Here is a 26,901-nt window from a genome sequence, read left to right on the forward strand (position 1 = left end):
GGGTCTATACATGTGTCTGTAAATAATGTACATTCCTAGTTATCTCACCTCTGAAGCCTTTAAATCCACTGTTACCCGGGGCTCCACGGGGCCCAGGTGGACCAGGGGTTCCAGGGTACCGAGTGGGTCGACCGTCAGGAGAACCTAGAACCAAACACATACACGTACAATGTTACGGTCACAATATTTCGACCGGACGCTAACCTTATGTAAAATGTGTTTTTGGGATTTTTACACTGATTCAATCAAAGCTGAATAACTCATGACAAATACACTTTGAAGTTCCTGTCGTAGACTTAAGGATATAGGCTGTGTTCGAAACTGCATTCTAACGTACTACTCATACTAAGTCTGACATCAAAGTTAGTATGTAGTGCGTTCATATTAGATAGTATGAAAAGATTGAGTACGTGAGAAATTCCCGGATGTATACTATATCGGGACATTTTTTTTTAAGCACGGTTGGTAGAATAGTCATACTCAACCGCCCCATGATGCATTGCGAGCAGAATTTAAAATGGTCCTGGGACTGGCTTCAAGCTAAAAATCAAACATCCCCTTTTCAAAACAAAACAATCTTTTCTTGTCTTCCAATACTTTTTAACGCTTTTGTAAATAGGGCTCTTATTTTGAAGTTAACTGGAAGTTTTGTCAGTAGCACAATGGAGGATCTCCGAAAATCTCGGCATGAAATGTGTACACGTGAGTTTTATGGATTAAACAAGCACATGTTGATATTCTATTTGATCACTTTCTCGCTTAAAATACTTTCAGAACTTTCAAAGGTGGAGAATCAACAGAGATATTTAGCCTCAGTGTGCTTCAGGTTTTTGTCATTGTAGGTTCCAAATAGTCTGGCGATAAGCTACACCCAAGTCCTTGATTTTTGTTAGAAAGTGGGTATGGTAATCCCGCCACTTCTGCTCATTTCCTCGGTTTGAAAGAAACCGAACCAATCGGAGCCATCCAGAAAGAACATCTCCTGCACCAAGCAGTGTCAAAACAAACATGGCGCCCACCACAGAGAAGACGTTCTGCTCTGTTTTTTAAGACTTGGATATATTATTATTAATAATAATAATAATAATAATAATAATAATAATAATAATAATAATAATAATAATAATAATAATAATAATGCATCAATTTTGTATAGCGCTTTCTCATAGACACTCAAAGTCGCTTTACAGAATTAAGGGATTATTCTTTCACTCCACACTTAGTGGTGGTAAACTACAATTGTAGCCACAGCTGCCATGGGGCAGACTTGACAAAAGCGAGGCTGCCATAGTGCGCCATCGGCCCCTCCGACCACCACTGACACTCACTCACACACTACATTCATACTAGGCAATGTGGGTGAAGTGCCTTGCCCAAGGACACAATGACAGATACCACTGGGGTGACTGTCACCCCATTGTGGCACCTGGAATTCTCAGTGGTCCATCCAAATACTAACCAGGCCCAGACCTGCTTTGCTTCTGAGATCTAACGGGATCGGGCAGTGACAGGCTGGTATGGCCATGTTGAAACCCCAACAAGAAGAGGCTTTAAAATCGTAAGTCTGTACCGTACTACACGCTGTTTTCCTCTGCCGGCTCCGTTTAGGGAAAAAGATCTAAGCTTGTCGTGCTATTGTCGTCAGGTCCGCACATCGTTTGATTGTTTACTCTGCACATGTCTGTCCCGCCCCGCTCAACCCCCAGAACTCAAACGCCTTGTGAGCGCTTCCAAGCTAATTGTCTGTATTTAACATTGAATAATACAAGATTAGGATGGATTCCAGGCTAGGTTCGAAATGCATCTTGGGAAACTTGGAAGTATACTTCAGTGGGAACGGTCATCATCCTAATCATACTAATAGTTGATAGTAGACAGTATATACTCATTGAGTTTGTAGTGCATAGTGCGGAGTGTGACATTTCGAACACAGCCATAGTTTCAACAACAAGTACTTTGAGGTATTTATTCAGAAAACAAAGGTAGGAAGCTCATAGCGACTCAGTGCAGGTGCAGCCTGGTGTCATAGTGTAAAAATTGTTAATGTTAGTTTTGCTCGGTTGGTTGTCGAATTCAACCAAAGATTTGAGCTGCTGATGCAAGACAAAAGGCAATGAATGGTTCGTCTTATATATTAATTTAAAAAAAGAGCGCTGTAATTAGCATCAAGTCGTTCAGTAATTTTACATCGACTGTAATGTTCAAGAGCAACTTGCCCCAAGCAGCATGCATAGCGTTTTGCGTCTTAACCCCTATGCAGACAAAAGAAAAACTGCAACACATTCATTCCAGAAGTGAAGTATATTTGACTTTGTCTGTAGATCGTCTACAGTTATTATTCCTGCTAATTCCCTGCTGCAAAGGCTGCTGCCAAGCATTAACGTCCATGTAAAATCAGTGAATCGTGACACGCCTTGACACCTGTGGCCAAGAGATGAAAAAAAGCAGCTTGGAGAGGAGAGCAGTTCCTTGCCTTCCAAGTGTGAAGCTGCTCACAGCCTCCATACTTACCACCGCTCCCTGCGCAAAGACAGCACGGAAACAAGAAGCACTTTGGCAGGTAGACACCAGCCGGCCGAAAAAGGGGAGTTTGTCATTTTAGAGTCGGCTTTGGGAAAAAAGAGGGATATTCCCATGGCAACCATAGCATTATGGTTGTCTTTGGGATACCTGTGAGACTGACCTTTGGACCACTCAGGATAGATGACGCAGGGATCAACAGACAGGCCTTGGAGGACAGCAAAGTCAGTCAGGTTTTAACGGTGTTATCTTTACTTGTATTCTTCAGTAACTACTCACTCGTTCTACACAACGGTCAAAGACAACCTTCACAATGTTACGAAACCATTGCTTTCCCGTAGAATCAGCCATTACGGCCATTAAAATACAACAAACGAAAAAGACAAACTACACAACAAACGTGACGAGTTTATGAATTAGAGTCCAGATAATCCTCTCGTGACCCCAAATGACGAGAGGTTTCAACCAACCTGAGGGACCCGGAGGTCCAGGAGGGCCGGTCGGTCCAGGAAGTCCAGGAGAACCTGGGAGTCCTTCTGAGCCAAATCCTGGTAGGCCTGGATTTCCCCTCTCGCCCTTAGGACCAGGAGCGCCGGGAAACCCTACACTTCCTTGGCCACCTGAAGGTTTGTCATTTTATCGGGACGTTAAGTTTTAAAGTACAACTAAGTTAAATTTATTCACTTTAAAGACAAAAGCTCAGGGAGATTACCTGAACCAAAATTAGTTCCTGGTGGACCTGGAGGTCCTGGAAGCCCTTGAAGTCCTTGGTCACCTCTAGGACCTGGGAAACCGCTGGCACCGGGGTCTCCTTGGGGTCCTTTGGAAAATCACAGAAATTGTCAACAAGTAAAAATTGAGGAGTGAGGAGATCTCAGGCCAGACCAAAGACACACTGTAGAGAAAACATCTATAGGCTGATCTGGGAATGTCTTTGGATTTCCTCAGAGGAACCTGGTGATGGGGCGGTTGCCTCTACAACTCAGACCCGGACAAACGGAAGACAACAATTTAATGAACGAATATTGTGCAAGCTGAATATAACATTTCCAACAATTCTTTGATTGAACTGATCTGGTCAGGCTTACTTGGCTTGATTACATTCAGTCGCAAATACATTTGCACATATCCATGAAATTTGACTTCTGAGAAGAAGTCAGTTTAGAGCAGGAGAACCTTTGTTTTTAGTGTAACTTTATTGTTTTTTACTCAATAGGACTAAAACGCCTTAGTCAAAAACACGCTTTTCTGACAGAAATGATAGGGTGTCGTACCTTGAACAGCAGTGACTTCTCCGCTGACGAAAGCTGGAGGTCCTGGTGCTCCAGGGTCGCCCTGGTCTCCCTGAAATATGGACACGTTTACTTTATCACACCAAAGGAGAGTTACAGAAATACCTCACTCTTTTGATATAAATGAACACATTTATGTGAATCGAGCATATTTTAAACATTTGCAGCTTAGAGTTAGCTTAGCACCTTATCCGTAAGTGAGAAACTGGACACCGGACTTCACATTTGTTCCATACTGAAAGCTTTAATAATTTATTTAAACAGAGCTTTGTCATTACCTGTCAAAGAAAATGCTAATGCTAATTTGTTCTCAATATGGAGTCCCATATTATGTTTTCTTTTGTGTCATAAAGACAGACACTTAATACCTTTCTAATCATAAAATCACTGTTTTTACAAATGTGGCTTAAAACCATTGAAATGTCCTTATTAGTAGATCTGTGCCTAACAAAACGCATTATAATTATAATAGTTTTACTAACTTCTAAAAATGGGACGACTTTACAGTTTTAGAGTCTGCGCTCCACCATCTTGAAACAACGTGATTGATGATGCCATATGACCCCACTGCCAATAAACATCTCTCTTCAGCCTGATTTTTAGATGATTGAGCAGTTTTTTCAGTTAAAATGACAACTTGTGCTGCTTTTGGTTGCTCAAAATAATCAGGAAAAGTTAAAGATGTCGATTTAACTATCTTTTGTGTTCCGAAAGAGAATAAAAACAGTTATGACTGCAGAGAGCTCTTCTTCTCTGCTTCATTGCCTACTAACAAACTGCAGAGTTGGAACTGTCGCCCCCTGCGGTCACAGATTTTTTTTTTTTTGGCTGAATGTTTCACCCCAATAAGAAATGTTTACAGGCAAATAGAGCTTTGACTGCCACCAATCAGGTGATTTGCAGTTTGGAAGTAGGCAATGAAACAGAGAAGAAGAGCTCCTTACTGTCCCTTAAACAGTGACGCTCTGATGGCTGAAGATAGAGAGCAATCACGGACTGTTGAAGACGTACAAACCCTGAGAATAGAACTTCATTTGCGTGGGAGTCCTTCAACAGTCTGTGATTACTCACTAACTTCAGCCACCAGAGCGTGTCAGCGCACTAGGGAGAGTAAAGATCCCATAGGAGAGATCTTCTTCTCTGCTTACTGTCTACTACGAAACTACAGAGTTGGAACTGTCACCCCCTGCGCTCACAGATGTTTTTAGGATAACAACTGTTTTTATTCTCTTTCGGTAAACAAAAGAGGTTTACATCGACATCTTTACTTTTCCTGATAATTAAAAAACAGAAAGCAGCACAAGTTGGTATTTTTACTGAAAAAGCTATCAAATGATCTAAAAATCAGGATGAATGTTTCACTCCAATAGGAAACAATGGGATGTTTACAGGCAGTGGGGCCCTGTGACATCATCAATCACGTGATTTCAAGATGGTGGAACACAGGCTCTAAAACTGAAAAGAAGAGCCATTTTTAAAAGTTAATAAAACAAATATGGTGTTAAATAATATGCTTTATTAGGCATAGATCTACTGAAAAGTACATTTCAAAGGTTTTAGGCCACATTTGTTCAAACAGGGGAGAATCTCTTTAAAGATGCTTCCCATACCACAGTTAATATTTTTACCTTGGGTCCATTGTATCCTGGCTGGCCTGGAAAGCCTGGGTTGCCTCTCATTCCCTGTTCCAAGAAAATAATTAAATGTAGTTTGTATTTTCTGACGAGCACCAAACCACTGTTGGACAGGTTGATCCTACCTGTTGTCCAGGAGTGCCGGGGGGTCCGTTAAATCCGGGGGGACCCTGTTTGGTTCAAACAGAAAATGCATCACTTACAGGAGACTTGGATGAGGACAACATTGGAAAAACTTAGGAAAAACACTCACTCTTGCTCCAGGATACCCAGGAATTCCCTTTTCTCCGGGTTCACCACGGAAACCAAAAGGTCCCTAGAGATGGGTTAAGAAAATACGACGTTGACTCAAGTCCACATTACTTTTAAGGGAAATCACAAAAACTGTACTCACGGGTCTTCCAGGACTTCCAGGATAACCTCTCACTCCTTTATAACCAGGTTCACCCTTTGGGAAGAAAAACATCTCCACTTTGTATTGTGTTTTGTACTTCACTGTGTTGTAATTCATCAAAACTACACAAACACAATGGTAGTTTGTAGAGATTTCAGCTAAAAATACACAAAATGCATATAAACGTATAAAAAACACCCAACACAGCATAACGTGGATGGCTGTTCATCATAGGAATGGGATCCACACAAGGTTCCTGCTGCTTAACAGAAGGTTTTCCTTGCCGCCATGATGAATTCATGTTGGGTGTGTGTATATACGTATATATGCATATGTGTGTATCCATAAAATGAAGAGTCCTTCCTTAAGACTGCTCTACTCTAAAGTGTCTTGAGATACCATTGGTTATGATTTGGCGCTATACAAATAAAAGATTGATTGATTGAAAATGACGATAAAAGACACAAAAAAAAATCATAAAAAATATTTTCAGAAAACACACTAAATGACTCCAGACACACACAAAAAACACAAAACAAAAATACAGAAAATTACTCTAGAGAAACAAAAAGCCAGAAATTACAGCAAAAATACACAAAACAACTACAAAATGCATATAAACGTATATATAAAAAAAGACAAAACAACTCCAACTCTGACTAGACAAACAAAAAGCCACAAAATGACAACAAAAATACACAAAAATGTTTTTCACAAAATACACAAAATGACCCCAGACACACAAAAATACACAAAAATGCCTATAGACATACACAAAAAAGAAACAAAATGACAACAAAAGACAGAGAAGTACAGAAAACAACTCCAAACACACAAAATGACAACCAAAAGACACAAAACAAAACCAAAAATTCAGAAAATAACATGAACCTTCTTACCTTCAAAAAACACCTCAAAACCCACTTATTCCTGACTGCTTTTAATGTATAGCCATTTTATCTTGTAGTCTAGCTATTGTTTATTACATTGTGTTTTCACCTATTTCTATGTCTCTGTATTTTCACTTATTGTTTATCCCTGTAAAGCGTCTTTGAGCACTGTAAAAGCGCTATACAAATAAAATGTATTATTATTATTATTGTTATTATTAAATTTCTCTAGAAAAACAAAAAGCTCCAAAAAGAAAACAAAAATATACAAACCTACAAAAAGACAATAAAAGAACACAAACAAACTATTCCAGGCATACAATACTACAACAAAATTACATAAAACGACTCCAAAAACATGCAAAATGACAACTAAATACAAAGAAAATTTTAAAAAAATGGCCAAAAACAAATGAAACAACAACTAAAATACACAAAAACATAAAAAAACAAAAACAAACTTCTTTCTTACTTTGACTCCTTTATAGATGGTGAGAGTTTGTTCTCCACTCAGTGATCCATCGCCTGGTGTCCCACTGGGTCCAGGGAGGCCCACGTCACCCTGGGGTTCAATACACACAATGTTCACATTTATCATGGTTGAATAGTGTGTGTGTGTGTGTGTGTGTGAGGAGGATGGAAGTACCTTGTCTCCTTTCTCTCCTTCGTATCCATCACTTGTGCTGCCCTGGAAACAAAAAAACAGGTTAACATCCTCTTTATTCAGTGTGGATTTGCTCTGATTTACTGACAGGCAAAATCTCAGGACGACTACGAGACCAATGAGTGACTCAGCATAATTAAAAAAAAAAAAACAACAAAAAAAAAAAACACTTTACTCACCTTTGGCCCCGGAGAGCCAGGTGGACCAGGAGGGCCCTATGAGAGCAGGAAAAGAGAGGAAATAAATACGTTACTAAATAGATGAATATATGACAGAATGAAGTCATGTATGAATAAACGAATGAATGAATGAATGAATGAATGAATGAATGAAGGAATAAATAAATACATAAATAGATAAATACATGAAATAATGAATAAACAAATGAATACATGAAATAATGAATAAATGAAATAAATAAATAGATGAATACATGGAATAATTAATAAGTTAATAAATGAACAAATGAATGAATACATAAAATAATAAATACATTAATAAATGTGTACATGGACACATGAATGCATGAAAGAATGAATAAATAAATCAATAAATGACTAAATACCTAAAATAATTAATAAATGAAATAAACACATGAAATAATGAATAAAGGAATAAATCCATGAATTAAAATATTAATAAATAAAGAACTAAATAAAGGAATGAATGAACACATTAATTATTGGATACATTATTTTATTATTCATCAAATCTATGAAAAAATACAATATAACTGTAAAACAATTTTTAAAAATTGATGCAATTCAACTTTAAATTCAATAACATTTAATTGAATTTAGCTTTAAATCTAATTTTGATTCAAATTAACTTTAAATTTTAATTAAACTTAATTTTAAACAAAATTCAATTACATTCCATAGCTAATAATTAAATTAAATACCAATCAAATCTTAATGAAATTTGATTAAACTTCAAAATTCAACGTAAAATTTAATTGAATTTAAATGCAAATTAATTCAGCTCTAATTTTCAATAAATTAAATTCAAATCATCTTTCTATTCAATTAAATTCAACTAAACTTGAAATGAATTGTAAGCTACTGAAAACCAAGCAGTCCATACAGTATATAATAAACTATAGTCTACTACATACTGGGTATCCATCAGGACCTCTTGGACCTTGAAAACCAGGAGGACCATCAGGACCTCGGATTCCCTGCAGAGAAAAAATGAAACACAAACATTTCTTTATTTTCTTCTTTAACATTTCAAAACAATTAAAGCACAGGAGAAGGAAGGAGTGTGACGTTCTTACGGGGGGACCGTCGGCTCCTGGTAAACCTGGAAAACCCTTTAACCAAAGAAAAAAAACATTTAATTATTAAATCACTTTACAGATGACTGTAAAATATCAACCATTTTATAGTAAAGTTTACATTTTAGTAAGAAAAATACTTAACAGCAAAACCCTCGCAATTTTTTTTAATAAAAATTAGGGATGTAACAATTAATCGTAAGGCAGTTAAAAATCGATTCATAAGTATCACGGTTCATATCGATACTCTGAAAACTGAATCGTAGTACTTTTTTTAAACAGCTGAGGGCTGTATATATTTATCCTTTTCTGTCCAGATACGTAGGCGGCGGGCGGAATCACCTACTACTCTTAATCATGTTCATAAATGCTTCCTTACCCCTTTAGCACCAAAAGAATATCTGTAATATTACATGAATATCTGTAAAAGTCACATTTTTCTATTAGCTCTGTCTGCTAGCATAGCATCTGTTCTTCACTGCAAGAATATCTGCATGCCAACTGACCACTGGGTTACCAGCGCCCTCCGCTGGTCCAAACAAATATCTGATGTAAATACAATGCAATGACTGGCTTTTTTAAAGTCCAATTGTTAAGGCACAAAATACATTTTTAGTTGCACTTTCAAAAAGAAATGAAACTATTATACAGTTTTGCATTGTTTACTATAGAACCAGAATTTAAATTAATAGGCTTCTTCTTCATTTGCATTATTCCTTTATTTATTTCATTCAAGATTTATTTTTAGTTAAATTGTATTGTTTTGAATAGTTTATCAAGGGATTCTTTTGAAAATAAAAAATAAAAGGAAAATAATACAGTATTTTCTATTTTTTCCCCTGAAAAAAATAAAGGAATATTTTTCAGTCATCATTTGTCTACAGTCCCATTTTGTAAAATAATCGTGAGAGAATCGTATCATGAACCCAGTATCGTGAATCGAATCGTATCGGGAGTTGAGTGAATCGTGACATCCCTAATAAAAATCAAACATCCCCTTTTCAAAATAAAAGCATCTCTTCTTTTTTTTTTTTTTTTTTTAACTCTTTAGTAAATAGGGCTCTTGTTTTGAAGTTAACTGGAAGTTTTGTCAGTAGTCAATGGCGGGCAATATGGAATGTCTTTTGTGAGTTTTATGGATGAAATGAGCACAGGTTGATATTCTACTTGGTCACTTTCTTTCAGAGCTTTCAAAGATAGAGAATCAATGAAGATATTTCCGTTTTCTGCCCGTTCTTTGTCAGTGAATCGATTCGGAGGACTTTGGGTTAATGAAGACCAGTGTAAATCTGTGAGTCCTGATTCATTACCAAGACTCGACTCTTTAACCAACTCTACAGATGTTTAATACAGAGGTTAAAAGAGTCAGAGCTCACCGAGATGTCGTTGCCTGAGACAAAGCGAGGTTCTCCTTTCTGACCCTTCGGTCCATACGGCCCCTGTTGGAAGAAACAAAGGCAGTTATCAGTGTTTCCTACTTCAACGCTTCCTGAACATGTGTCGCCTTTATATTTGTTCTGAATAATATCCACTGTTACCTAAGAAGTTCATTATTATGTGTGCGTGACCAAAATTGGTGAAAAAAGTGGTGAAATGAGGTTTAAAAACAACAGAAACAGGTTAAATGTTGAAAAGTAGAGCGGCCAAAAACAGAGAAAAAGCAGTAAAAAGGGTTCAAAGTGTCAATATTGACTTAAAAGTGGATGAAATGGGGAGAGGTGGTCAGTGTATTGTGTTGACAGGACTGTTAACAAATATTATTTACTGTAAAAAGTAGTAACAATTAGTTTAAACTGGCAAATAATGGGCATGACAAATGGTGAATGTGGTTAAACTGACAAAAATAAGCATGAAATATAGTGAAAAGAGGTTAAAATTGACAATAATGGGTGAACATGTGTGACAGAAAAGTGGTGGAAAGAGTTTGTAAGTGCCAAAAATGTCTTGAAAGTGGAAAAAATGTGCAAAAAAAGCATTTAAATGTGACAGTGAAGTGGCAAAAATAGGAGTAATGTAGGAAAAATGCATTAAAAGGAGCAAAAATATGGCATGAAAAAGTGATGAAAAGAGGTTAAAATATGGCAAGTTTGGTGTAGTTTCAGAAAAATGGGTAAAAATAAGCAAAAATAGGCTCAAATTGTTCAAAATACTATTCTCCCAGTGTCTCACGAAATGCCCCAAGGTTGAGAACCCCTGTTAATGTACCTTGTTGGGTATGCGTACCCCTGGTTGGTAAACACTGAGGTACTGTATGTGACCACATTTCAGATAATTTCTAAGAAAAAAAAGTAAATTTTCCAGTCATTTTAGCAGAGTTAGCGTTAGCATGACTCAGCGTTAAAAGCGCCTTCTCTGAGCCTGTTTCAGGGGTTACACGGGGCAAAAAGAATAAATTATTAAAAGCTGATGCTCACAGGGATTCCAGGGTACCCCGGCTGTCCGATGCCAAACCCGGAGATTCCTGGTTCTCCTCTGGTTCCGTTACAGCCGTCCAGACCTGGAGGTCCTCGGCTACCTGCCTGACCAGGATGACCCTGCAGTTAGGAGGAGAAGAAGAAGAGGAAGAAATGTGGATTTTCCTTTACCAGGTGAAAGTCAAATTTATGTCAAACTAATTATTTCCACAATTTCAAAAATAAAAACCAAAAATGACTTAATTTTCACATTTCACTGATAGATAGGTACTCACAGGGACTCCATCAGTTCCTCGAAACCCTGGTACTCCCATCGGCCCCTGCACCAGGACACAATCAATCAATCAACCAAAAAATACATTATAATTATATTAAAAAAAAGAATATTTATCTGAAAAAATGTATTCTATTTTTTTAAGAGGAAATAACTACACGATGAATAATAAAAAAATAATACAAATAAATACATGTGAAAATCCAATCACAACTGAATAAATTATAATTAAAAAATATATAATAATTTATCTAAAAATACTGTATTTACAGCCACACCACCAGTGTTAATTATACTGACTAAAATATTTAGTCAGAACTATTTTTTTTTAAGTGAAAATAACTAAACTATGAATAATACATTTTAAAAATGCATGCAAACAAAAACTAAATCAAAATACATTGTTATTTTTGTTGACTAATAAAAACTAAACCATGATGTTCACATGAGGCAAAAGCCAATCAAAACTACTTTTGTGACGTAGAAGGCGGGACAAACCTTTTCAATATCAGGTGATCAATAATAATCAAAGATATAAAAAAAACTTTTATATTTTAGTCGACTACATCTGTAACAGGTTTAGTCGACTACATCTGTAACGGGTTTAGTCGACTACATCTGTAACGGGTTTAGTCGACTACATCTGTAACGGGTTTAGTCGACTACATCTGTAACGGGTTTAGTCGACTACATCTGTAACGGGTTTAGTCGACTACATCTGTAACGGGTTTAGTCGACTATATGTGTAACGGGTTTAGTCGACTACATCTGTAACGGGTTTAGTCGACTACATCTGTAACGGGTTTAGTCGACTATATGTGTAACGGGTTTAGTCGACTACATGTGTAACGGGTTTAGTCGACTATACCTGTAACAGGTTTAGTCGATTATATGTGTAACAGGTTTAGTCGACTACATCTGTAACAGGTTTAGTCGACTATACCTGTAACAGGTTTAGTCGATTATATGTGTAACAGGTTTAGTCGACTACATCTGTAACAGGTTTAGTCGACTATATGTGTAACGGGTTTAGTCGACTATATGTGTAACGGGTTTAGTCGACTACATCTGTAACAGGTTTAGTCGACTACATCTGTAACAGGTTTAGTCGACTACATCTGTAACGGGTTTAGTCGACTACATCTGTAACAGGTTTAGTCGACTACATCTGTAACGGGTTTAGTCGACTACATCTGTAACGGGTTTAGTCGACTACATCTGTAACGGGTTTAGTCGACTACATCTGTAACGGGTTTAGTCGACTATATGTGTAACGGGTTTAGTCGACTATATGTGTAACGGGTTTAGTCGACTACATCTGTAACGGGTTTAGTCGACTACATCTGTAACGGGTTTAGTCGATTATATGTGTAACGGGTTTAGTCGACTACATCTGTAACGGGTTTAGTCGACTATATGTGTAACGGGTTTAGTCGACTATATGTGTAACGGGTTTAGTCGACTACATCTGTAACGGGTTTAGTCGACTACATCTGTAACGGGTTTAGTCGACTACATCTGTAACAGGTTTAGTCGACTACATCTGTAACGGGTTTAGTCGACTATATGTGTAACGGGTTTAGTCGACTATATGTGTAACGGGTTTAGTCGACTACATCTGTAACGGGTTTAGTCGACTACATCTGTAACAGGTTTAGTCGACTACATCTGTAACGGGTTTAGTCGACTACATCTGTAACGGGTTTAGTCGACTACATCTGTAACGGGTTTAGTCGACTATATGTGTAACAGGTTTAGTCGACTACATCTGTAACAGGTTTAGTCGACTACATCTGTAACGGGTTTAGTCGACTACATCTGTAACGGGTTTAGTCGACTACATGTGTAACGGGTTTAGTCGACTACATCTGTAACAGGTTTAGTCGACTACATCTGTAACAGGTTTAGTCGACTACATCTGTAACAGGTTTAGTCGACTACATCTGTAACAGGTTTAGTCGACTACATCTGTAACAGGTTTAGTCGACTACATCTGTAACGGGTTTAGTCGACTACATCTGTAACGGGTTTAGTCGACTACATCTGTAACGGGTTTAGTCGACTACATGTGTAACGGGTTTAGTCGACTACATCTGTAACAGGTTTAGTCGACTACATCTGTAACAGGTTTAGTCGACTACATCTGTAACGGGTTTAGTCGACTACATCTGTAACGGGTTTAGTCGACTACATCTGTAACGGGTTTAGTCGACTATATGTGTAACGGGTTTAGTCGACTACATGTGTAACGGGTTTAGTTGACTATACCTGTAACAGGTTTAGTCGATTATATGTGTAACAGGTTTAGTCGACTACATCTGTAACAGGTTTAGTCGACTATACCTGTAACAGGTTTAGTCGATTATATGTGTAACAGGTTTAGTCGACTATATCTGTAACAGGTTTAGTCGACTATATGTGTAACAGGTTTAGTCGACTATATGTGTAACAGGTTTAGTCGACTACATTTGTAACAGGTTTAGTCGACTATATGTGTAACGGGTTTAGTCGACTACATCTGTAACAGGTTTAGTCGACTACATCTGAAACAGGTTTAGTCGACTATATCTGTAACAGGTTTAGTCGAATACATCTGTAACGGGTTTAGTCGACTAAAAGCTTGCTGTAACTTAGATGAATGACAGTTATACCTGAAATAGTCTTAAAGACTACATTTGGACTAAAACTAAGTTGCATTTTAGTCAAAAGACGACTACAACTAAATGTTTGCCATCAATATTAACAGTGAACCCCACATATATATGAATATATATATAAATAAATACAACATATCACAAACGGTGGTTTTCAGCATATAAAGCAGGTGTCTTGGACATGTTGGAGACCTTGTCAGCTTGTGACACTCACTTTGTCTCCTTTGGGTCCAGACGGTCCTTTCAGACCCGGGTGACCTTTCTCTCCTTTGGGTCCAGGGTTTCCAGGTCCTCCTCGTGGTCCCTCAGCGCCACGTGAACCCACCTCACCCAGGGCCCCCGGACGGCCCTGAGGAAGAGAAATGCAAGGGTTTAAACCAGCTTAAAGTGATCATTTTTAAAAGATGAACTAAAGAAATAAAACTTTATAACAGTAATTGTGTATTTGTATTGTCCTTTTTGTGTGTTTGTCTGTAATTTTGTACGTTTGGGTGTTTTTTTTCCAAGTTTTCTTTAGTTTTTTTTTTGCATGTTTTGCTGTTTTTTTGTGTAATTTGTATTCTTTCATGTTGAGCATTCACTTTGGGGCCCAAATGTGGTCCCCGAGCCACCAGTTGCCTATGCAAGAGAACACCAATAAGCTGCAGTGATGCATGTTGACCACATGATGGCAGCACATGCACAAAGTGCCATTGGGATTATGTCATTCTTCTAATAAAGGGTTTGTTTTGTCATGTCCATGGTCCCAGTTTAAAAGCTGTAAAGTGTAAATGTTTGCTGGTGAATCAGAGGAAAAGCTCCAGGGGAAGGAGAGTAAACTAATGACAGTCCTTCACACTCACACCTGCTTTTACCAACACAAACTATGCAGCAGTGACACATAGAGACACTTTCTCTCACTAAAGTTCACCCTACAAAGTGGTTTCAATGTCTATCATTAATCTAATAGAAGGTTCTAGTTCTCTTCTTTATCTGACAAAAATGTGGCTGGTTTTTTTGAGTTCTCAATCTTCAAATGAAAACAGAAACTGTCTGTTTTCTAGTTTAAAAAAAAAAAAGAACAATATCATTTTTGAAACATTACATACTTTTCTTTTTAGTATATTTGGACAGCAAACTTGGTATTTAAAAAAATACATTATTATGTGCTATCCTTAAAAAAAAGGATTGTTTGAGCATGCTTTTATTTTGAAAGAGCTCATTAGGTGTCAATGGTTTTTATATGTATAAAAACTATTGAAGATATATCTACATGCAGTATTACATAGGTCTAAAAGTCTTTCAATGAAAGTTTTCAAGGTAAAAATGTTTATGTCAAAATGTTTCTTTTTTAAAAGAAATAGCAATATTTTTTGTTTTGTTTTTAGCAACAATTATTATTTTTTAAAACATTAGGACTGGAAACTTGATTTGTATTTTCTTTGTTATTATTTTGTGCTATCCTTAGATAAACACCTAAATATTTGTTTGAGCATGCTTTTATTGTGAAGGAGATCGTTAGGTGTCAACGTTTTTTTGTTATATTCATAAAAACTATTGAAGACATGCACATACAATATTAAAAAAGTCTAAGATACTGCAATTCTAAAAATCTAACAAAAATGACAAGAGTAACATTTGTTCACTTAATAAAATAAAATGTATTAAACAGGTAATTAGATTTTTATTATATATTCATATATGAAAGTTAAAAGTTAGTTAGTTAAAAGGTTGAAAATGGTTTTTTATTCAACTTTTTTTTTAATAATCAAATGCATCAATTCAAATATATATATATACTGTATATATATATATATATATTCAGAACAAATGCTAAAATTTAATTAAAAATAATCGTGAAATTAGATATTTTCCTTGATTTAGATGGATTTATTTAATTTCTCTCTTAACTTAATTTAATTCTAATGATGTTTTATTCAGTTATGATGTAATGTAATGTAAGCTTTAAGGCTAAAGATAAAGTGTGTTTTATGGTGAAACTGTAACGTGGTGATGTGGTTGATGCTCTGCAGTAACAGTGTGTCTCTAAGGAAGCATCACAGTCTGTGTCCTAACATGGCCTGGAAACACAAGCATCCATCGGTGCAGAAAGAAGATCAGAGATAAAAGAGATGAGCACGTTTAAAAAAAGTCAAGTCACAAAACAACTCCAAGAACACAAAAAAATGACAAAGAAAAACACACAACAGGCGAAAATACAATAAATGATGAGGTGATTACGAAAAAAAATAACAATCAATGAATAACAGACAAATATACCAAATAAGAACAATAATAAAATAAAAGCTCAGAAAACATACAAAACATCAACAAAAAACAACAAGAAAAACGCACACAATGACAACAAAATTACACAAAATGACTCCAAAAACACAAAATAACAAGAAAGAGACAAATAAATGCCAAAAATATACACACAACAGCAAAAATACACAAAATAATGACAAAAACATGAAAAAATTAAAAGACAAATACACAAAATCAGGACAATAATAAAAAAGGCAAAAAAAAAAAAAAATCATCAACAAAAATACACAAAATTACAACAACAAAAAAAAAAATACAGGAAAAAACACAACAACAGAAAAATACATAAAATGACTCCAAAAACACAAAAAAATACAAAAAAATACACGACTCCAAAGAGAGATTTGCGGAGACTCTCCATTTACTGCGGCCAAAACTTCTGGTGAACTTCAAAACAAAAGCCCTATTTACAAAAGCGTAAAAAACTAATGGAAAACTATAAAATATGATTTTATTTTGAAAATCCTAACCTTAATCCTAACATAATCCAATAAACAAATAAAACACGTCCGTTCACTTTGAAAACAAAAATAAACAAAAACGATTTTTTAAAATTTTTTTATTAGGAAAAATGTATTTTTCGGTAGTACGCATGTGCAATGTGAACTCAGACCATGACACCGGTTCCAGGAGGATTTTACATTTAGTTCGCAATGCATCATGGGACGGTTGAGTATGACTAGTGTACCCACCGTGCATACTTAAATAAATAATAATAATAAATAAATAATGTCCCTATATAGTATACAGCCAGATATTTCTCGCATACTCAATCATTCCATACTATCTAATGTGAACGCACTACATACTAATACGTTAGTATGACATTTACAACATGGCGCATGTCTTGATTTTCATCAAAAATCTTCCATTGTGCTTCTGAGCCATTGCGCGTTGGTTAGATTCCAGCACCATCGGGACTCCGCCCCCTCCCAGTTCCTCCATCAGCTTCCAGCAGACTGGTCAGTTTAGGCCCCTAAAGCACAAAGGACACAAAGCAGCTGCTCTGGGCCTCTAAGCTCTCTGAACTTACAGCTCACATCGGACCCAACTCACTTCCGGACAGACAGATTCTACCGCCCGTGTGTGTGTGTGTGCGTGTGCGTGTGTGTGTGTGTGTTGCCCACTGAGGGTTTATGGAGGCATATTGTTCTGATGGTCTGGCTGTCACACTGCGTTGCTCACTGGTGAGCTCACTGTGGCAGACGTTTGGTGTTAGCATACCTGCTAACTTCTGCTAACTAAAGGTTTATCTCTATATGATGAAGACTCTGGCCTTTTCTAAAGAGTACGAGCTTCGTCTTCCCATCTATACCTATTTGTCCTGTTGGGGGTGGAGCCTATTGCCTCAAGGACACACAGACTAGCTTGGGAGCTGCTAATAAGCTAATTAGCTAACTACCGATAATTTAGGTTAATATTCTCAAATGACAAGTTAGTTAAAACCAGAGTTCACGGTCAGATACTAACACAACAGTTTGTGTTTCTGTATCAACATGGTGGTCTTTTATTGGTCCGTAGGTGGAAAGGCACACTCTGATTGGTCGAGAGAATTGTCAAAGATATAGACAAGATATCTTGAGTTCAACCGTTAGTTAGTTAAAGGGGCAGTGTTTTGGGCAGAGAGCAGCGAGGTGGAGCAGAGTGGAGAGGAGATGGAGGCTGCTGAGTGATGAGTGTCATATAGTGGAGGAGCATAAGGAGCATGGAGGAGCATAGAGGAGCATGGAAGAACATAGAAGAGCATAGAGGAGCATAGAGGAGCATGGAAGAACATAGAAGAGCATAGAGGAGCATAGAGGAGCATAGAGGAGCATAGAGGAGAATAGAGGAGCATAGAGGAGCATAGAGGAGAATAGAGGAGAATAGAGGAGCATAGAGGAGCATAGAGGAGCATAGAGGAGCATGGAAGAACATAGAAGAGCATAGAGGAGCATAGAGGAGCATGGAAGAACATAGAAGAGCATAGAGGAGCATAGAGGAGCATAGAGGAGCATGGAAGAGCATAGAGGAGCATAGAAGAGCATAGAGGAGCATAGAAGAGCATAGAGGAGCATGGAAGAGCATAGAGGAGCATAGAGGAGCATAGAGGAGCATGGAAGAGCATAGAGGAGCATAGAAGAGCATAGAGGAGCATGGAAGAGCATAGAGGAGCATAGAGGAGCATGGAAGAGCATAGAGGAGCATAGAGGAGCATGGAAGAGCATAGAGGAGCATAGAGGAGCATGTGGGTAGAAAGAATACAAAAACATTGCGAGACCTGAACCAGATCCACAGTCTCATCTTTAGCTCCACCTACATGATAATAATCGATTCTATAAGTTATCGGCCAATAACGGCAACTTTTTAAATTTTCTTTATCAACCTGCTAACGAAGCCCTGCCCCTTTACCCTTTGACCCCGCTACATCCTAAACTAGTGGTCCCCAACCTTTCTTGGGACCATACGTGGAGTTTGGGGGAGGTCAAGAGTTTTCATTACAGTTTTCCCAAATTCATTCAAAAAATTCTTTAAAAAAAATAAATAGTAATTTTTCAATCATTTACTAGACATCTCAGGCGACTCCATTTGAATTCTGGGCGACCCCATGTGGGGTCACAACCCAACGGTTGAAAAACACAATACGTGGAACGCTAACATTCCCCCGTGGAGGGAAAACATCCTCCAATTTATTATTATTTTATCTAAGTTGGAAACATATCACAGCCATGATGAGCTCATCGTCCTCTACGACCTCTATATGACCTTCATCCAGCTGAGTTTATCCCTGAGTGTGATGTCAGCAGCTATCTTCCCCTTCAGAATAAAAGCCCTTTAAGCCACAGATGCAAAGACACACACATCTTTGCACTGCGGTGTTTGTGATGGTGACACACACACACACACACACACACACACACACACACACACACACACACACACACACACACACACACACACACACACACACACACACACACACACACACACATCATCCAAGTGTCTTGTTTGTAATCTGTGCAGAACAAATGAAAAAACCTTCAATGTTTCCACTTTTGGCAGTTTTTTAAATTTAATTACATTTTTTCTATTTTGGCCGATAGCTATTTATTCATTATTTACCATTTGAAGTAACAAACTTGGGTGCTTCAAAAAAGTAGAAAAAAAAATTTGATTCATTTTTTTCAACAATATTTTGAGCGGACAAATCTCTTGTTCTCTTTTATTTCTAAATTTCGTGACCACTAGTCATCATAAGTACCCTTAGCCTTTATTTATTATTAATTTATCATCTATTTCACTCATTTACTGTTTGTTTACAAACCTTAACAAAACATACATTTAACTTTACGGAGAATAAAGCCACGGAAACACATTCTCTTTCATGTAAAACTTGTTTTTTTTTTGGGATTCAGTTCTGCCATAAGAGGGCAGCAGAGTGCATTTGAAAAGGTTAGAGATGTAGTTCTGTGGTTCCCAAACCTGAGTCCATGTACCCACTAATCCTAAACACTTATAAAACATAATAATGTAATGTCATATACAATGTATCCCTTCAGTGAAATTTGTCCTTGAATTTGACCAATCCTGTTGAGTAATAATATATAATATTTATCTGTAAGCGTAAAAGAAAACAAATTATCACTTGTTTGCTCTATTTAATCAGTTACCCTGTTGGCATTTTCAGTGAGAAACCAATCTCTCATATTATTTTCTTTTTTGGAAAAAACATTTGTTGATTGAATATATATCAGTAAGGTTTAGAGGATGAACAAAACTATGCAATGTTTGGCTGAATTTCAGGATCATTCTCCACGTAAAGTCCTTTTAATTCGTGTACCCTTCGTTCTGTGGTTATTCCGTTTTAAAACCGAATCAAAATAACAAATAAACACTGTTGTTATTTTGTTTTACTGATTTAAAACCAAAACAGAAATACAGAAAAACCAAAAACCAGATAAGCAGCGTTTTTCTGTTTTTTTTTTGACTTGTTCTGTTTCTGTTTTGTTTTAATATTTACGGTGAAATCAGAGTGAGAACTGAAGTCCTGGTCCTGGTCCAGGTCTCCTCACACAATAGAACTGTTTCGGATTTATTTCCGCAGTTTTCTGGTCTTGCTCCTGTTTTCATTCAATCTGTGGGTGTTTTAGCTCGTACAAAGCAGCTTACGTTTATGTTTAGGTTTGCGGTCTTATGGTCCAAATAGTATCCAGATAAACTGGTGACTATCAACTGTGATGCTGGTGTGAGGAACAATAGATGTTAGAACTTCTACCATTTGACACTTTTGGAAAAACAATTACAGCTTTTTTGAGTGTCAGTGACTTTAAAGCTATTTTTTTTTTTTTTGCTTTAGTGACAACTCGAACATCTGAACATTGTTTCCATACATAAATATGAAAAAAAAAAACACTGAGACCAGGCTTTTGATGGTAAAATTATTATTATTTATCTATCTGGGTCAGAGTTTAATAGATTTCTTAATGTATTTTGGCATTCCTCCAACTTTCTCTCCCATCAGTCTGCACACACGCAACTTCTTTCCTCCCAAACATGCATAGTGTCACTGCGTTCCCCGTTTTTTATATCGTTTTATCTCACCATCACCACACTATCCATGAGTTCCACACATGCTCTGGTTGAGTGTGTGCTGCTGTGCGCTGCTGTGCGCTGCTAGGAAGGTCAATTCTCGTACGTAGCGCCATTTTCTGTCTCGTAAACGCCTTTCCTCCTCTCCCTCTGAGCTCTGCTGAGCATGGATGATCTCTCATCCAAAGGTGCGATGCTACCTCCTATGTGTCACCTATTATTTTGCTATCTGGCTCACAGGCTGTGGGTATTTTGTACCCCCCCCTTTGCGATGACCCGTTTGGCCCTGTTAGTTGATGGTTTTATCTCACCATCGCAACATTATCAATAATCCACTCAGGTCCACACATTCTGTGTTACTATGTGGAGCTGTGAGCTGCTGGATACTTCACAATATCACTCCGTAGCACCATAATCTCACTCGTTCCTGCTTCTTCCTCCTTTGCTGAGTAGCATCAATGGCTAATCTCTCATCTAAAGGTGTATTGCTGCCATCTTCAGGGCACAGTTGGTCACTACAACACCCCACAGCTTAGATATTGATGAGGGACCTCCGCCAGGGTGTTTTCTAGTAATCCCCGTGAAAAAACGTGAATGACGAATTATCTCGTCAATGGTGCTGAGTGAGTTAATAACGTTTCAATTCACCAGTAATGTGACTTATCCGTTGCTTCTTTTTATGTCCGCACCGGGAGCACCAGTTTATCTGGATACTATTTGGACCGTAACACTGTTCGGTAAAGTTGGCAGATATTCACAGATTCGGACTTCTAGCATCAATAACTCTTTAACGAAACGTCATCAACAAACAAATTACACATCTGCCATCGGTGTGAGGTGGAAAACATGATACAAGAGCATTTTTATCAAATGCAGCAGAATAAAAGTCCGTCTGTCGGGTCGTTCTGTGTAGTGAGATTAAAACATGAAGCTCTCGTCTTAGTTTCCCCTTAAATATCCAAATATCACACAAACAGAACCAGATTTAATTTTAAAACAGAAAAACTGCTTGTTTGGTTTTTGGTGTTTCCGTTTTCCTGTTTTTGGTTTTAAATTAATAAAACAAAAACAAAAAAAAACAGTTTTTTCTATCTTTTTATTTGATTTTGAAACAAAATAACCAAAGAACAAAGGGTATATGGATTAACAAAGGGTCACAATTTCATTTAAAAAACTTTTGTCATTTCATGGTCATTTTTTCCGTGTATTTGTTGTAATTTTTGTGTATATTTGTTCAAATTTTGTTATTTCGTGGTCATTTTTGTGTATATTTTTTTGTAATTTTATAATTTCGTGGTAGTTTTGTTGTAATTTTTACGTATATTTGTTGTAATTTTCTCATGTCGTGGTAATTTTGTTGCTTTGATGTTTTTTTTTTAAGTTTCCCTGACTACCGCATATTAATTCTAGCAAGATTATTTTTGAATAATATGTCAAGGTTTCATTTTTTTCAGACAACTGTTCCTCAGAAAATCCACTTTGATCTCCTGACGTGTCGACTGACAACTGCCAGTCTTCGTCAGAGGCGTTTGCTGATCGCTTTGATGTTTCCTTTGAAGTTCCCTTGACTTCTGTGTAATAATTCCAGCAAGATTCTTCTTTTTCGAAAAAAATGTTAAGTTTTTATTTATTCAGAACAGTTGTCTGGAATTATGTTTTTACTTTTTACTCATGTACCTATGAAAATTTGCGTACCCCACTTTGGAAACCAAGGTTGTAGATAAACTATGAAAGGACTAGATTTCTGGTTTTACTAGTGTGAATTTTGTCCTTATTGTATGTTATATGTAAAAATGTTATAATATATGTAAATATGCCATGTTATATGTAAACATGGTGTGTTTTATGTTAATATGTTTTTACATGTAAATATATTATGTTATATGTTAATCTGTTGTCTTATACGTTAACATGGTATGCTATATGTAAATATATTGTTATCTGTTAATATGTTGTGCTATGTGTTAATATGTTGTTATATGTACAGATATTGTGTTATATGTTAATATGTTGTTATATGTGAATATATTGTTATATGTTAATATGTTGTGTTATACGTAAATATGTTGTCATATGTTAATATGTGTTGTTATATGTAACTATATTATGTTATATGGAAATATGTTGCTATATGTAAATATATTATTTCATATGTTAATATGTTATGTAATATGTTAATATGTTATGTAATATGTTAATATGTTATGGTATATATAAATATATTGTGTTATATGTTAATATGTTACATGTAAATATGTCACGTTATATGACCAAGCAAAAACATCAAAGGATCAAAACCGTGTAGGAAAAGTCGAGACATAGACATGAAAAGAAGACACCGTTTGTCTCTTTATTGTGACCTCCATGACCTCCTCGTCTTCCCCGACCCTTTGTGTAGGCGTCGACCTTTGACCTTTCCTCCACTAAACTCTGCGCACGGCGAGGATGGGGAGACGGTCTCAGGTGTGTGTGTGTGTGTGTGTGTGTGTGTGTGTGTGTGAGCAACAGATACATTCAAATCCATCAAAGGAAAGATGAGCGACGAGGGTTTGTGTTTGTGGAGACGTTTTGGACAAAAGGGGCGAAGGAAAAATGACTATTTCACGATCGTGTGTGTGTGTGCGTGTGTGCGTATGTGTGTGCGTGTGAGGATGAAGTCTAAACAAAGCCCACCACCATTCTTAAACTAATGCATAAAGAAACCTGATAAAATGCCATCCGGGGGCCCACAGGAGACAGTGTTTGGGAATGTTTGGGTGAAATGGAAGCACACACACACACTCTTAAAACACACACACACACACACACATAGGCATGCACGTAGTGAAACGCTCAGTCAGCAGAACTCACACAAGCTTATTAATCACAAACACAACACGTTAGCGAACGCATGGAGGGAGAGTATAAAAAAAGAAAAAAAGGGTCTGAGATGTATCCAAAGATAAGAGAAGTAAAGCGCAGAGAGATCAAAGTGGTTAAACGATGCGTGTCTGAGGGTCGTTCTGCCGCTATCACAGATTATCTGTCTGTAATCTGAGCCTCTATTGCAGGAACTCTGAGAAACGACGTCTCGTGAAATCAAACCGAACTAGCGTCATCTAAAAATTTAGAGAAATTAGTTTTAAAGATGTAATAATCTGCATAAAACGCTATACTTCAAAATGTAATCTTAGCAAAAAAACCTAATGGTATTTGTTCTATACAATGCCACACGAGTCAAATTATAGAATTTCGGCCTGATTTTCGTCACCTAGAGGTGCATTTTGCACTTCTCTGGAAGTCCAGCCAATGTTGCATTCAATAAAACTCGGAAATTGGCATTCCCAAGCTGAAAATTCAGTTCTCCGTCTTTAAAGCTTCAAAGTATTTGCAATAAAGACATGAATGTTTGTGAGATTTGCGATGCACTTTAAGACAATGGTTCTCAACCTTGGGGTGAGGACCTCATTTGTGGTCGCGAGACCACAAATGAGGTCCTCAAGAAACTAAGAATATTTTCTTAACAATTTGAGCCAATTTTTGCTTCTTTTTAACCGTTTTTCTCCAACTACACCAAAACTTGCCATATTTTAACCTATCTTCATCACTTTTTCTTGTCATATTTTTGCTCCTTTTAATGCATTTTTGCAACATTACTCCCATTTCTGACACTTCTTTATCAAATTTCAAGCCTTTTCTGCACATTTGTTCCCACTTTCGGCGCTTATAAACCCTTTCCACCACTTTTCCACCTAATGTCGCATATGTTGACCCATTATTGTCACCTTTAACCTTTTTTCACCATATTTCATGCTTATTTTTGCCAATTTACCACATTCATGATCTGTCATGTCATAATTGTTCCGACTTTTAAAATTACATTACCCCAACCCCTCCCCCCCAATTTCTGCCACTTTTAAGCCAATATTGACACTTTGAACTCTTTTTACCACTTTTTCTGTCCAGTTTTGGCCACTCTGATTTGCAACTCTTAACCAATTTCACCACATTTTACACCATTTTTGGTCACTTTTAACCCATTTTGCTTCTGATTAAAACAAGGATTTACATCCTTAAGATGACTAGTTATTATGGCACAAACAATAATAAACTTCCTGGATAACAGTGGATAATATTCAGATGAATAAATAAATGTGGTTATCACAGATTCATAGAACAAAAATCTCCCCCCTTTATTCCCCCTTATCGATGGCCCTGTCTCCACTTGACTGTTCTTCAATGTTCATGTCTGTGTTCAACCACCTTCAGCTACAGTGGGGGTCCCTCGTGGGCTGAATAGGTTGAGAACCACTGGTTTAAGTAAACTGATTAAGTATAGAAAACTTCTTATTTGTTCTTTATAGCAATGCTTTGACAGATCAGATCAATTTCATGCCTTCTTCAGGCGGGGTTTTTACAGCTTAAGCAACGACTGCCAGAGCCTTTTATTTTGAAAGTAAATTGATGAATCACTGACAGTGTTTAAGTGTTCTCTGACAGGATGAAATGTTGATCCCTGAGGGGCAAAATGTGCCGGAACAAACGATAAAACACGGAATTTATCAACATTGTTGACAGGAACCTAATAATGACAATAAAGGTGGAATCTGTGCTTTTTATTTCTATTTATATAGTTAGAACATCACTGTGTGTGTGTGTGTGTGTGTGTGTACATAATTGCACTGGCAATGCACAAAACAATGGCAAAATTTACCCAAAATGACCCCAAAACACCAGGGGCCCCATTTTTCAAGTGACTCCTCCTCCGTTATTTCTCGTTAGCTCAGAATGCAGTTTGGTATGAATACTCTATGAGTGAATGAAAGAGCCCTTTTTTTTTTTTTTTTTTTTTTTTTTAAATGGGGCCCTGGGGTCCACCCCTTATTTCCGGTAATTTCCACATTAATTAGAACATAGTCGTGTGATATATCGTTTCAAAGGTAATTCAACGTAGATTACGATTATGCCTCACACAATTTGATTAGGGGCCAGACAGTTGGTGGTCCCGAATCATTGACATATACCAATAAATGAATGGGGCCCATTACGCCGCCATTTTTTTACTCGATGGAACCGAGTCATTTGACTGAACTCTCGAATACGTGGTACGTGCTATTCGGCACGGAGACGTTCTGTAGTTCATCAGAACTTGTTTACTTTGCTGCTTCGACAACTTCCTCTCTGTTCTGAGCGACGGTACAGGAGTGTGAGGCTGGAACTAAAAAAGTAAAACTGAACAGAAACAAATGAGCACCTTAAGGCTCCAACAATGACACTTAGAGCAGGTCAAACAGTGTGATTGAGGAGCCAGTAGAGGGCTGTATATTTACTACTGTGTTATTATTACACACACACACACACACACACACACACACACACACACACACACACACACACACTCACGCACACACACACGCACACACACACAGTAAGTGCAGTGTGTGTGTCAGACAGCAGTAATTGTTGTTTAGATTCAGACAGAGACTCACAGTCTGTTTTCAGGTGAACTCACACAAATATTCTACATTTTTATTAAATATTTAACTGAAGGGAAAAACAAAAAGAAGATATTTTTGCATTGAATTTTCACCTATTTTATATTTTTTTATTGAATTTAATATTAATACATTATTATTATTATTGATACATAATAACATTATTTTAAAAAATAAAAAAATAAAGAAAAAATTCAACAGACTAAAAAACTATAACTCGTTTATTTTGTCAAATGGAAAGATTTAAATTTGTATTATAATATATAATGATTTTATATATTTAATTCAATATTGCTAAATTAATAATAATAATAATAATAATAATAATAATACAAATTATTTTTTAAATGTAAAATTTAATAAAAATTCAGATTAAAATATTATAAGTGGATTATTTTGTCAAATATAAATATTATTCAATTATTTATTCTAATATATAATAATTTTATATATTTAATTTAATAATAATAACATTAGTATTAATAATAATAATAATAATAATAATAATAATTTCATATATATGATAATATATATGATTG

General features: G+C 36.6%; 1 protein-coding gene across 3 annotated transcripts in view; it reads right to left on the minus strand.

Annotated features, from left to right (window-relative positions):
* Positions 1–26,901, minus strand: part of col4a6 (collagen, type IV, alpha 6) — a 141,164-nt gene that overhangs the window by 19,533 nt on the left and 94,730 nt on the right. For 2 of the 3 annotated variants that reach the window (XM_028474426.1, XM_028474428.1), the window contains exons 5-22: positions 14,227–14,361; positions 11,360–11,404; positions 11,085–11,204; positions 10,047–10,109; positions 8,671–8,706; positions 8,509–8,571; positions 7,574–7,609; positions 7,377–7,418; positions 7,203–7,292; positions 5,841–5,894; positions 5,700–5,762; positions 5,572–5,616; positions 5,441–5,494; positions 3,795–3,864; positions 3,233–3,340; positions 2,991–3,140; positions 2,684–2,728; positions 49–144 (exon numbers count right to left, since the gene is read on the minus strand). In XM_028474426.1, the coding sequence (XP_028330227.1) occupies positions 49–144; positions 2,684–2,728; positions 2,991–3,140; positions 3,233–3,340; positions 3,795–3,864; positions 5,441–5,494; positions 5,572–5,616; positions 5,700–5,762; positions 5,841–5,894; positions 7,203–7,292; positions 7,377–7,418; positions 7,574–7,609; positions 8,509–8,571; positions 8,671–8,706; positions 10,047–10,109; positions 11,085–11,204; positions 11,360–11,404; positions 14,227–14,361 (1,315 nt within the window). The remainder of the gene's footprint in view (positions 1–48; positions 145–2,683; positions 2,729–2,990; positions 3,141–3,232; positions 3,341–3,794; positions 3,865–5,440; positions 5,495–5,571; positions 5,617–5,699; positions 5,763–5,840; positions 5,895–7,202; positions 7,293–7,376; positions 7,419–7,573; positions 7,610–8,508; positions 8,572–8,670; positions 8,707–10,046; positions 10,110–11,084; positions 11,205–11,359; positions 11,405–14,226; positions 14,362–26,901) is intronic. The other variant, XM_028474429.1, reaches the window with a different exon arrangement.

This window comes from Gouania willdenowi, chromosome 18, assembly GCF_900634775.1.
Source record: "Gouania willdenowi chromosome 18, fGouWil2.1, whole genome shotgun sequence".
Classification (NCBI taxonomy): Eukaryota; Metazoa; Chordata; class Actinopteri; order Blenniiformes; family Gobiesocidae; genus Gouania; species Gouania willdenowi.